The sequence below is a fragment of the Solea senegalensis genome, linkage group LG14 (assembly GCF_019176455.1).
Source record: "Solea senegalensis isolate Sse05_10M linkage group LG14, IFAPA_SoseM_1, whole genome shotgun sequence".
NCBI classification, from domain to species: Eukaryota; Metazoa; Chordata; class Actinopteri; order Pleuronectiformes; family Soleidae; genus Solea; species Solea senegalensis.
Window position 1 is genome coordinate 17,894,340 of NC_058034.1, and position 13,938 is coordinate 17,908,277.

The window sequence follows — 13,938 nt, forward strand, 5'->3', positions numbered from 1 at the left end:
TGATATTGCTAATTCTGAACCTTTGTACACTTTCAAGGACAAGGAAATTAAAATATTCAACAGCTCTTATCATACAACACGTCACAAACAGTGCATATCAGTACACACACACAATATAAGCATTGTATTAGACAAATATGCAGCTTTAACTCCGACTGCACTTTAAAATACACCGTGAACAACAGTTTTTTACAGACACGGTTCACCACCTCACCTGTAGCTAATGCCGTTAGCATATGCTAGTTAGCTCGAGCAACTCACCAAGAGAGGCCAAAAGTTGTGTTACTCCTGGCTCACAGATCTTCTTCAAACACTTCTCTGCCTCAGGTGCATATGCTTTCGCTAATTAATCTTTGAATTAACACCCATTGTTCTGCAGAGTCGTTCATCGGCTCCCATCCCCGATCCCACACTCCACTCTTGCGTGAAAAGGGATCAGTCTCGCTCAACGGACCAGGCAGTCCACTCTCGCGTTAGAAGGCGGGTCTAACTTCAGCTGACCAATCACAATGCAATACAACCGGGACCGCGTGTGTGCCGAACTCCTCTGATTGACAGACTGAACAACGAATACAAAATAATGACAACTAAGGAAACTATCAAAATAAAATTATATATAACTGAACCCAACACTTTACTGGGTTACACAATCAATCAATACATTTAATATGTGAATATTTGTAAATATTTTTTTCGTGCATATTGCAGTGTTGACCTCACAGAGTTGATTTGAGCCGAGCATCGCAGTTAACGTCTATTTTAGTGTCCAGTAACACAGGCCGAGTTTGAAGTCTGTCAAGAGAACTGAAACAAATTAAAGGTTCTTTTATTTTATTATGAATAATCAGACATCAAATATGATTTGAAACTGCATCAATCCCATAGTCATGAAGGACTTTGGCACTCGTTAAATTTCACGAAAATGGTCTTTTGTCAACATTTTGTGTTGACGTTAAAATCCTATTAGTTATAAATGTTGTGTCGTTTCACAAATTATTTAAAAAAACAAAACAATGAATTACAGTCAGTGAGCAAGTTCTTCACTTCTAATAGAATCATTAAGACGTGAAGTCCAACGAAACTGGTCTCAGGTTCCAAAAAATGGTCCTGAGAAAGAATGCTAAGAATGTGTGAGGACACACACACACACACACACACACACACACACACACACACACACACACACATACGTATACTCACACACACAGGTGTGCAAAGCTATTCTTCTTAGGACACTGCATTAATATGCATTCATTTTGGACATAAACAAAGCCACGTTAAGGTTAAGTTAATGCTTAACCCTAAACTTAACCTAACCACAGTTCAAATCTTAGCCCAAAGCTTATAACCGGTTCCTCACAGATGAGTTTCTGTCTCATTAGGACCAGGTTTAGGTCCGAAGTGGTCCTGACAAGGTCAATGTTTCAGCCACGACCTAAAGTGGTAACAAATGTACACACACACACACACACACACACACTAATAATAATACTCCCAGACACAAAGGTGAACATTTAGTGTCTTTATAAAACGATTTGCAAAATATAGCCAAGGCTCATTCATTTAAATATGCATAAATAGCAAGAAAATACTTTCCCATTTCAATTCAAATATTTTTTTTTTGAACTTCTTTATACACAAATCAGAGATGAACATTATATGAAAAAGGGGCCTGACACCCTCGTGATTTGTTGCAGCAGGAGAAAACATAAACACAAGCATACTGTATAGCTAAAGCGGCAGTTTGATTAATCAGAAATAAACTGTACATTAAAACATTAAAACAAAGTTTTATTCAAGTCTGTGAAATATCAAAGTACACATCTTTGGATGGATGCCTCAGAGTTCTTTTATCTTTTCTGTTCTTTTTTTTTTTTTCATCATCAGCAATAGAACCATAATTAACACCACAATGGCCAAACGTTTGTCTCTATGTACAATAGTGCAGACGAGGAGCTTAAATCAGTGGAAGGAAAGTGACGTGTTATCAAACATCCTGATTAATCAAACTTCAAGTGGGTCCCTCTCCTTGTTTTGGAATCAGCAAACACAGAATCAAACACACTTGCAGGACATGTGCCAAATAACACCCTGCTACAAACTAATCATTTTTAATGCTTTCAAAATGCATCAGAAACTTGATTCAAATGTGTTTTGTTCAAAGGCTTGTTTTTAAAAAAATTTATGAAAATGTTATTATGCGTAGTAACACGAGAGGGAAATGTCCTGTTTTTGGTATCAAATGGCATTTTCTTGCATATGAATACGTCACCTTATTTTGCCTCAGAGAAGATTAAATAAATATGGTAATTTCTGAATGAATACCATTTTAGACGGCCTTCTCGGTAAATTTTGCAAATAACATATCGTGTTTTCCACATTTGCAGTGTCAAACCTTTGTAAATGTTATCAAAGTAATAAGAAACATTCACAGGGGCTGAAACTACCGATGACATCTGTCAAATTGTTTTAATTGTTTATGTTGTCTGGGGGGGGAAAAGTATTTTATCACTGCCACATCAGCAGGCTGCAAAAAGTTCTTTCTTTTTTCTTTTAAAGGTGCTTTAGCTTCGTGGAGCAGAACTGACACAGATTTAAGAGTTTGTCTTTCTTGTCTTTTGTCGCCTCCTGCAGACCAGAGTTCATTTGGCCGCCTCAGAGATGGGTGGAGCACGCTCCAGTCTCATGGTCCACGGGTCAGAGGTCGCAGTGTAAAATGGCGAGCGGGTAAGCACTTCTTCTCCAGCCAGAGTGAAGGCAAACACTCCCCTCTGCCTCCCTTCTCCTGTCTTCTCCTCCTCTGCGACATGCTTCCCCTCTGCTCGCCGTTCCTCCCTGCTCTCCCTGCTTGCACCTTCCACGCTCTTATATCCCAGACTCCTACTGCCGAGGCCAAGCATCTCCCCAAGTCCGTGGCTCTTGACTCCCTGGTACGCGGGGCTTATCCCGTTCTCCTCAAACCGGTTGGTGGCAGCGGCCGGGGGACACAGAAAGTTGCTGTTGGGCGTTGAGCGCCAGGCCGCTGGCTTTCGCCCGCGCCGGGGGCGCGAGATCCGGCAGCTCTGCCTCTTGATGTGTCGATGCAAGTGGTCGGACCGCGTGAAGCTTTTGTAGCAGTGCTCGCACTGGTATGGACGCACGCCTGTGTGGATTCGCAGGTGGTTCTTCAGGTCGTAGTTGTGGACAAACTTGGAGTTGCAGTGGAGGCAGATGTAGGGACGCTCGCCTGTGTGCTTCCTCATGTGGATCTTAAGCTTGTCTTGTCTGCAAAAAGAACAAAAAACATACGTTTCTACACAAGATCTTGAAAGGTAGACACATGAATTACAACTCTGCCTTTCGTTTTTGTTCGTCGACAAAAATCTGCTCTAAAATGGAAAATATATGAGAGGAAGATGTTGAAAGAGATATCACTCAGCACGACATTGGAAAAAATGACTAGCCTAACTTTTACAATGCTAATATATGGTAAGAGGACTATGCTACAACACTGACAAGCTAAAGTATAGTGGAGGCAGACACACTTCAATAAATAAATCGATTCCCTGCTGGTGCTTGTACACTGGGACAAGAGTTGAACAGTGTAGTCGAGGTAGACTTCGCCGTAGCTTGACTTAAATGTGCATGGGAACGCACTGACTAATGCAAAGGAACCTGCAGAGGGGGCTTTCCACTTTCAGCTCTTTGATATTCAGATGAGGTGAAAATAGATTAACCTCACTCCAAAGGGCACTTTCTCTATTAACTGTGCTGTTTTACATAACGTCCTCCTGCCTTTTTCACTTGAGGCACTTGCAGTGAATAAGCGATGCTGCCATTTAAACGTGCTGGTTCACATACCTGGTGAACCGTACTTCACAGATAGTGCACATATATGGTTTCTCTCCCGTGTGCGTCCTCATGTGCCGTGGCAGTTTCCCGGCTCCTTGGATAACCTTGTTGCAGATCGGACACTGCTGCGACGCTTTGGGCTTCATCTTCCTCTCCTCCTCCAGCTGCCAGGGAGGGAAGAGCGCCCCCAGGTGTGATGCAGAGCTCAGGAAGCTCAGGTACGAGCGGAAGTCCGCCTCATCCTTAATCTGACCCAGAGCGTGACCTTCTGACGGCACTGACCGAGCATTCATAGAGCTGCCTAGACCAGAGTTGACAAACTCCTTCAGGAAGTCACTGTGGAGCAGACTCGGGGGGGCCTCCTCTTTCATCTCCTCCTTTATGATCTCTTTCTTTACAGCTAGGTCGAGAGGCCTGGTGGCTTCATGCGGGCCAGAGGTGGAGAAAGCATGGGGCAGCCTGCTTTGCAGCGACGCCCCTGTGTGAGGATGCTGATGGTGGCTGGGGTCCAGGAGCTGCTGTGGGAAAGCAGGGAACTCAGCCGCCCACATAGAGGGGTAGAATCCTGGGAGGAGAGGAGAGAAGTTGGCCCTCCGATCCAGTGTTGACGTACGGGGATACAGCCCTTCCTGGAGGAGTGACTCAATGGAGAAATCCTTCAGAGCGCGACTCTCCATACTTTCCTGCAACACAGTGACGGCATCATTAGTGTCATAGTGATTCAAAGTCCCCCTTTTTTTTAAAAAAAACAACATACTTCAGTCGGTATTAAATGAATTAAACTAATAGTATGTCATGTCTGCCGTTGAGGGGGCAATCAGTCAAAACATTAACAAATGGTATAATTTGAGGAGGCAGAGTGGGATCATGGGATTTTTTTTGTCCCGCTGTCTCAGTCATTTCCCACTTTGTGTTTGCACTTTACGGGAAAAGTTTAAAAATTAAATGGTCCAGTTCCTCCAATACAAATATGAATTTACATGGATTTAATTTTACGGAGTGTTGGAAACATTTAAGCTCATGTGAGTACACGATATAACATTAGTCTCTTTGGTTTTAGATATTTGAATGTAGACATGTTACATATTATATCTTTAAGTCCATTCTAACCAAAGTAAGCCAACACTTTTCTGTAACTTGATTACTTGTTTGAAAGAACTTAAGTTGCTATTGGACACATGATTTTAAAGTTTTTCAAACCTTTTCTTTGTGTGTGCCTTGGGCAAAACTAAATGAGTATAGAGTATGTCGTGTCACCTGTTTTCCTCTCATACTGTCTGGAGACTGTGACTGTGGCGACTCTCTGTGCACCTCAAACTTCTGGTGGTATGTGGAGGTGCTGGCAGGCTGAAAATCCCCCCTCCCCGGAGGCGTGTGCTCCCCCCTGCTCTCGGACGACTGCAGCGACCTCTCGCTGAGATTGTCCTCCTCATCCTGCTCATCCTTCCTGGACCCCTCCTCTTCATCCTCTTCCTCTTCTTCCTCCTCGTCGTCCTCCTCCTCCTCCTCCTCGTCCTCTTCGCCCTCCTCCTCCCTCCTACCTCCACCACTGCCTCCTCCTCCTCCACCCCCACTGTCCATGATCTCCAGGCAAACGTTGATGATACATGGGATCTCCAGCATCTGAGCAGCGTTCAGGATCTCCTTGACGTTGGATGCCGTCACGGTCAGAGTGGAAGTGTAGGCAAATTCCAGGATGGCAGTGAGAGACTCGGGGGCCACAAAGTCGATTTCGTACACGGCCGCAGTGTGATGGTGGTCTGCACCATCATTGGAGGCCACTGTGAAGAGCTTCTTGAAGTACTGGCTGCAGGCGGCCAGAACAGAGCGGTGGGTGCGGTACTCCTGGTCGCGGACGATGAGGATGACATCGCAGAGCAGACCGTCACGACGCTGCTCGTTGAGGCTACAGAGGACGTCGCTGCTGTGATTGGGGAAGGGGATCCCAATCAGGTCCTCTTCTCTGTGATGGACCATCCTCCTCTGTGTTCTCGTCTCTTATCTAGATGGGGAGGCAGTGACATTAAAGCGTTTAGTGACTCTTATAATTATTAGACAGTGAAAGTGAACAAAATTATTAATATTTTTTAAATGTTTTACTTGGCCCTAAAAAAACAATAGGCTTTGATATCTCAGTTTGTGGCTGTATTACTGAACTTAAGATAAATCCTCAAAGTAAACTTTCAAAAGACTTTAAATAGATTGTTAAACATTTATCACAGTTAGGAAGTTGTCTGGATCATGAAATACTGAATCATTTCCTTATTTCCACGTTTGTTAGATTATTTTGTAAAACAAGAACAAAATAGCAATATATTGTTGCTTGAATGTAGAAATATAGAAGTTTATAAATCAGCCTGCAAGCATTTATTAGAAGAGGGAAAAATACAATACATTTTGGATTACAGAATATAGCTAAAAAAAAAAAAAAAAGATGGAAGGAATACTATTTTAAAGCCCAAGTAAGTGTTGGGATTAAAAAAAAAAAAATCATTGAGAAAAACTGATGTTTTACTTAGTGGCTTAAATGCAACACAGAGCGTGAGAAACACAATTCATAGTCATATTTAGCAGCGTGAACAATGATCAGTGTGAACATGAAACCAGATGTGAAATACTGATTTGAAGGTTGCAGCTCCTCCTCACTCGCACCTCGGTTTGAACAGCAGTGTCAGTGGAAACAGCAGCATCCACTCTGAAGTGAATATTTTTAAAACAACAAGTGACACTCCCGCTGCATTCAAATATACTGTACTGCAAGCTCGCTTGTGTCCGCGCCATCTGTGCAGCAAAGACAACAAGTGGTAAATACAGCATGTCTCCTTTTGAGCAAACATTACATCGGGTAATATTTAATCTCGCATGTGTTATCACAATTTCTCACAGGAACGTGTTGCAACTGTGTGGGTTAGGGAAACCCATCATCTTGATTAGACGGCGTTCTGATTTTGATTTCTGCCTGAAAGTCACGCATTGAGATTTCGCTGATGACTGCGCGAGAAGATTCCGCGATGATGCTCGCACACTGTCCATCCCTCTCGTCTGTCTCCAGCTGATACGAGCACATAGCCGAGGCCTTTGTTGCGTCTACGCAGAGTGAGTTTGGGATGTGGGCAACAAAAGAGGTCAGAGTCTAGATACTGTATCCTGTCAAAGTGCTTCGACTGCAGTCTGCCCTCGCCTCACTCACTCACATGCTCACTTACAGCAAATATTCTTTCAATGTACAAAAAAAGAAGTCTGTCTCACTCCGTCTTAAAATCTCCATCCCACGGCTGCCTGACTTCCTACCTGTTGATTCACTCTGCTGTTGTTTACAGTCACAGTGATAAAACTCCCTCTGGCAGAGTGCTCATTCATTCACATCTATGAATAGAGCTTAAACTTAGCCGTCCACACTTGGTGGTCACTGGAGGCATGTGTAGATAAATACTTTGAAGCGGCCCCACTCACCACAGCTGCATTGTTGACTGGCTCTAAATGGTCCAGCGCTGAAGCCGCACAGACTCTCCCTCCCTCCCTCACATCCACTCTCAGTCTCACTCATACATACACACACACACACACACACACAGACACACAGACCCACACACGCATATAACGTAGAGTCTCACTTTTGTGTTTCTCCTGCTGCAGCAGATCACACCAGGGGAAGGAGGCAAAAAAACATAAAAACAAGAAGATTTCAGAAAATCCCTTAGTTCACCTGCAGGCATACAACTTGGGTACCGATCTTACATGTAGTTTATTCTTGTCGATCTTGTTGCTAGGTAACTGTTGCCATGTTCGTGCCATTGATACAGTGTGGACGTAATTAAAATGTCTATAGAGGGATAAAGGCCCACAGACCTGAGCACCTTCGCTGAGGTTAAACTGGAACAAAAGAGCGGCAGAGAAAGTTGCAGTGGCCAAACTGATGAGCTGATGTATTGAAAATAGAAAAAATAATGAATGAAAGCAAAGGGGGATTCTGTCTGTTCTGTCCAATTTCATACTGATCCGCACAAGTGCGGTGTAAATCCTGAGACAGACTCCGCTGTGTCCTCCACAGATTAGTGTTGCCTCCACGGAGAACAGAACAATATCCTTTTCTCTATTACATTTTACACCACATGTGAATGCCATAAAAGTATAAGCTTGGCTAAAAGGTGAGAGAATATCCAGTGAAAGGAGCAGAGGAGAGATAATATGGCCCTGAAAGTTCCCTAACAGGTTGCACAAACACCAGTGGAGGGGCCCCTCCCTGTAACAGCCTGCCAAGGCAAACAATAGTGCAGAACTTGGAACAACACCGAGTGGATAAGAGGGAGAGAGAGAGAAAAAGAGTCTGACTGGGAGGGCTTGGTGAACTCACTGTCATTTGTTTGCTCTCAAGCCATCCCACCCACTCCTGGAACTATGGGACACGTGCTGCTGTTGCTGTTTGCTCGCCTTGTGCCCCAGCGAGCACCACTCCCCTACATTCCCACTGTTTGCCTGCCGCTAGTTCTTAGCGGCCTGCCCCTAATTACAATGTGGAGAGGATCTAAGGAGGATGTGCCACATAGACAGGGAGGGGAGGAGGGCACAGCTTTCCCACCACAAGGTCCTGGAGCGACATTTCGTCAGCCAAACAGCCTTAACCCTTTATGCACACACACACACGCATGCGGTAGACACACACCCACCCACCCATCAGAGCTGCCAGGGTGGGGACGTCTTGTGAAAGAGCTCTGATAATCACCATGTAAGTCAGCTGGCAGAGTCGTTGAAGGACAATTAAATGTTTTCTTTAGTCAGGAAAAAAAACACACACACACAACCAAACACGACTCAGTAAAAGGTTGTCGGTCTATTTCAACCTGCCATTATAAGGTGACACCTGTTTTTTTTAATAAGTAAATTAAATAAATGGTGACGGCTGTATTTTATTGTAATTATCAGCCAGAGCACCTTGTGTATTTCTCTATTCATGACTGGGTCTGATAAACTGACATAATGACATAATGGACGGCGCTGCTGCCGCTCAGTCCGTGTCTCTTTCAGGCTGCCTGTGCTGGCCACGTCTTCTCTCATGCCTCACTTAGTCACTAACACTTTCAACTCAACACTCCCACCCCAAATTATGTGTCACCTCCATTCAGTGTCGTCTTTCTCCAAAGAGCTTCATCTGCTTTCTGGGCCTTGACCATCACCACCATCGCCGCCGCCGCCGCCGCCTCTGCCGCCTCCACCGCCTCCACCTCCTCCTAATCATGCTCCTCTTCCTCCTCTCCTCTTCTTCCTCCTCTCTGTCCCTCTTGCAGCTGTATCATCATTATGCCCACAGCAGAGTGACTAACTTGTCCCCAGCCCTGACCGCTCAGGCCACAAATCAGCAGCTAATGTCCATCTCAACCCTTGTCATGGGCAGACACTCATTTGGCCTCTAAGCTGCAACACCCAAAGCCGAGTTTATCCCTGTCAGGCCATCGCATCCACCTGACCCTCAGTCTAAATCACCAGCAGCCAAAGTTTACCCCCTGTCACCGACTGCCCGTAAGCAAACACCTGCTAAACACCTGTCACAGAGCGACAATTGCACCGCCAATAATTTATAATACTGACGGACAAAATTCAGCCCCTTATGAGGGAAGACATTCATTTGACCTAGTGTGTAAAGTAGTCCATTATCACCACTAACACACTGGTGCAGCCACTTTGCGAGCACACTCTTCCTTGGTTGGTTTGTTTAAGTGACAATCGTCTGGATCCTATAGGCAACAACAGGGGGGGAAAGTTTTAAATATTATCTTAATTGCTGTCAAAACTGTGTACACAGTGTGTGGCCAGTTACACAACACGAGGTTGTGTAGCTCTCTGGTAATTATGATGAAATGTCAGAGCAAAAAGTGGACATTTAACTGGACAATTGTGGCTAAAGAGTTGTTCGGAAAGTTTTAATGTGAAAAGCACTCAAAGTTTTGGTGCAAACAAACAACGGGTTAAGGGGAAAATGTGCTGCCATACTTATTACTAATTTAGAGTGACTTAATAAAAAAAAAAAGAGATTAGAATTTTGATGAAAAATCTGTCGGCTAATGCCTCGGCATGACCCTCACTTTAAATGTTTCCGGATTAATCATAATTTTTTTTTTAATATTTACTAAAAATTAAAATAGAAATGTATGGCTTTAATTTACACTTCATCTGTATTTATTAGACGTAATGATTTGAAGTAAAGAGCCACTCTGGTTTTGGGAGACCTAAAGGCCAATTTAAGTCGCTCAGCTGCTTCAAGAGCCTTATAGCTGGAAGTGTCACCTCTTGAGCCTTAAGGGGAGCCCACAGCTACACACCATTATCTCTCACCCTAAAGTAAACAAAAGTTTAGGGTTTGCTGTCGAGCATTGGTTGAATGATTAAAAAATATAGCTTGTATTTATACTACATCTCCTGGTGTTTTCCTAAGTCTTTGGCCTGAAAACACACAGACATGCTGAACACCAGAAGAGAGCGAGAGATCAAATCACGACCACAAACAAAGAAGTGATTCTTTTTCTTCTTCTCTTCTGTTTTTTTTTTTTTTTTATATTATTACAGTTAATATCGGGTAGAAATCTGACAAATGTACATTTACACATGTTCAACAGAGAAAAATGATCGTCAAGTTAATACTGTTTGGAGCGAATGAAACAATCGGCGTTAGAAAAGGGTGATAAATTAAACATGTCATTGGTGCGATGATTAGAATTCCTTGTCACAGTGTTTACTCACTCAGTGTGTGCAACCAAGTTAACTCTTTTTTACAGCGATTAAACAACAGCTAAAACACGAGTAACAACATTCGCAACAATAAGTACAATAATTGCCGTGTTTTTTCCCCCACCTTCGCAAAAACTGTTTTGTATTTTTAGAGTTAGTGACACCTGAATTAAAAACAGCAGCGAGTAAACAGCTCTGATGGTATTACTGGTTATTGCAGATGAGGTAAGAAGTCTGTGAGCTGCCTGACTGTAAACAATAATTTACAGCTCAGCCTAAAAATCCATAACATGCTTTTATTCCCCAACACCCTCTCCCTCCTAAACACGTCCCATAAGTGAAACAACTACCTGACTCTTTAGTCCGGATTTAAAGGGGAATGTCGTATACATAGATATGTCATATCTAAAAGTGAAATGTGTAATTACAGCTGGAGACGGAACACATACTTATGTCCACAAAAATGTTTGACACTTCAAAGACACGCTGCGACGCTGTAAACACTCGCAGGCTATTTCCAGACGTTTTATGGCACAATATTTATGCGACGGTCTAAATAATTACACGAGTCATTAAGTGACTTTATTGGCCTGTTTGCACCTTGTCAGGCCTTTATGATCTGGAGCAGCATTCACATCAAACTCTAAGTGATGCACACGTGCACATCACTAACAAGTGGACGCTTGCTCACACACAAAACACACTTGTGCACAAATGTGGTGATATTGTAGAGATATTAGTCATGTGCATGTTTCAAAAGTCTGGCATCCACAGACAGTCACAAGCATCACACAGCTCTCAGCAGCCTTCACCTACCGTGCCTTCACTTTTTCTCCTGAGGTGTCTTTTTTTTTATTTCCAGACTACTAGGAGGCTCCGTGGCGCCTCGCTTGACCTCTCAGCATTGCCCTCTTTAATTGAAACAGGACTGCCTCCCTCTCCTTTCTCCAGTCTGTCAATCAGTCCGTCGGGCAGTCAGTCCATTCACAAGCTCCTCACCTCTGGCCACAGCTGCCCATTCATAAGAACAATGATAATATATATATAAAAAAAACAATACTAATTAAAAAAAGAAAAATACCCAGGAATGGAAGGAAGGAAGGTGGAATATCCAATGGTGAGATGCAAGAGCAGCGCAGCAGAGGCAAAGAGCAGAGTGTGATTCTTGGGTCTGTCTGTGAAGCAGGCAGCGTGGCTAGTGTGGAGTTTAGAGTCAGGCTCACTGTTGTGTGTGGCTCATGTAGGACGAGCGAGGGAGTGAGAGGAAAGGAGAAGGGAGGGAGGGCAGCAGCACTGCGCTGTGGAGATGTCGCACCACTAGTTTTTATAGCAGGGTGGGTAGCTGGAAGATAATAATACCCCATCCTCCTCCACAACACAAGTTTAAGCGCACTGTGTAATAAGCCCATGGCGCAGACACCCTCTGATTTAGGTCAGACAAAATGAATTTTTAGTTGTGTTAGCGTGGATATTGGTATAAAGGGACCGGGGCAAAGGAACTCAAAGGGGTTGTTTGGGGAGACAGAGGGATGGTGAAAAAAAAAAAAAAAAAAGGAAAAAGGGAAAAAAGAGAAAAGTTAGAAAACTATTTTGTGCCCCTCTGCTGGTTAGTCTCAAGCTGAGATGAGGAGATGTGCAGAAGTAGAAACATAACAGCAGCTTGAAGCCATGTCACGTTGCCTTTTTACACCTGTTTTTGGCCCAGTGTGTGATTCTCAGTCTTATTTCCTCGCATCGAAAAGTCAATTCTATAACAACCAGCTCTTTTAGTTTTAGCACACATATGTTATGGAGTCAAAGACAAGCAATGCTTATCAACACACCATGTTGAAAACACCCTGTACTCATGAGAGGCCGAGTCAGGTGTTTACTTGAAAGGAAATATTACTTAAAAGCTGACAAACCACAAAAAGGGAGAAAAAAAAAAATCGCACATGTGATTGTGATGAACTTATTTTTTTTCAGACAGCCGAGGTTTCAGAAACACAGTGAGAGCAAAGGGCCAACGTTGGAGTCCTGGTTTGAGTCAGAAAGGCACCTCAAACAGAATAACAGTTGGTGAATGCAGCAGCACCTCAGCTTGTGTTGAGGAGGAGGAGGAAGTGTGTGTGTAGAAAGGTGAAGAAACGAGACGAACTGCTGAAAAATGTAAAGAGGTGAAAGGATTGATACATGGACTTGTGAAGACGGAGGGGGGGAAATGATTTTGTGTATATCTATATATATATATATATATGTATATAGATATGCCGTCAAAACTGTGGGAGGGACATAAGCATATCCACAGGATCTGACAAAGCAATTGGGATTTCCTGTATGACATCACAAAACCACTCCTTTTAGTACAATAGCAGGAGTCCTTCCACTGAGGGATGAGCTCAGCAATTTTTATTTTTTACTTTTATTATATTTATGTCTATATTTTGTCTTTCAGGAAAAAAAAACATGTACGTTTCACAGTCTGGGCCCCTTTTCATTCATAAAGGTAGAATGCGCTATGCGCCATTGTTTTGCTTGTGGCCGCTGGACCTTCAAATCTACTGAAATATTCCTAACCATAAATCCATAAATCACCAGCGACAGTCACACTGTGAAAGCAGTCAAATTATGTCGAGTTAACCTCCGCAAACAAGGAGACATCACAGTGTACATCAGACTCTGCTATGCCCACTTCCCCCTGGGGGAAAACACGGACCAAAGCAGACCACAGCCCATGCCCTGGTGGTTTACACTGTTTTGTACAGGGTGAGAGCTGAAGCCAGCTCACACTGGCATCAAGTATATATAAACAGGGTTAGCCACTAACTGCGAACAGGCCGGCCAGACGGCCAGAAAAACAACATTAGCCGTCCTATAAGATGGCCTATCTTTTCTACACGCGTCACTGCCAGTATAGGAGCACACTTTTAAGTGTTACCTGTGAGCGCTGCTTTGTTTCTACAATATGTAAAACAGCAGCTTTTCCCCCCCATGTAATTCACACAGTATAACGAGGTGGAAAAGCAGACTTTCACTGTATGGTAATAGTCTCACATATTGTAATACAAGCACGGGAACGTTCATCTCGGTGCTTTCGGTGTTTTAGTATTTCTGTTATATCATCATTCTCCCCCCCCCACGTTGTTGACTGAGAAGTGGTGACTCTCGGTTGCCAGCAGTCACAAGATTCGAGGATTGAAGTGGCTGAGTAAGAGTCGTCTGTTTTGTGTCGGTCTGTCTGTCTGTCTGTCTGTCTGGCATCTCCGTGCACCTGTTTACGGTCACCTGCTGCGCCCTGCAGGATTACAGATTGGCACTTTTTTTTTAAGTGGGGGTGAGGTGTGAAATATCATGGAGCCGTTGACGCCGCACAAACTAACAAATTCAAGAAGAGAAGTTGCTCAA

The 13,938-nt window shown here is 43.6% G+C and overlaps 1 protein-coding gene across 3 annotated transcripts; it reads right to left on the reverse strand.

The window, feature by feature from the left end:
* Positions 1–1,507: 1,507 nt before the first annotated feature.
* LOC122780386 (zinc finger and BTB domain-containing protein 7C) lies at positions 1,508–11,816 on the reverse strand. 3 transcript variants are annotated; one of them, XM_044043286.1, is made up of 4 exons: positions 11,371–11,816; positions 5,089–5,833; positions 3,841–4,514; positions 1,508–3,264 (listed from the first exon to the last, which is right to left on the reverse strand). In XM_044043286.1, the coding sequence occupies exons 2-4, from the start codon at positions 5,806–5,808 to the stop codon at positions 2,643–2,645; spliced, it is 2,016 nt and encodes a 671-aa protein (XP_043899221.1). In that variant the 5' UTR covers positions 5,809–5,833; positions 11,371–11,816; the 3' UTR covers positions 1,508–2,642. The 3 variants fall into 3 exon arrangements, with proteins under 3 accessions (XP_043899221.1, XP_043899222.1, XP_043899223.1); XM_044043287.1 differs by lacking the exon at positions 11,371–11,816 and adding an exon at positions 7,446–8,265; XM_044043288.1 differs by lacking the exon at positions 11,371–11,816 and adding an exon at positions 7,285–7,364.
* Between the last annotated feature and the right edge of the window lie 2,122 nt (positions 11,817–13,938).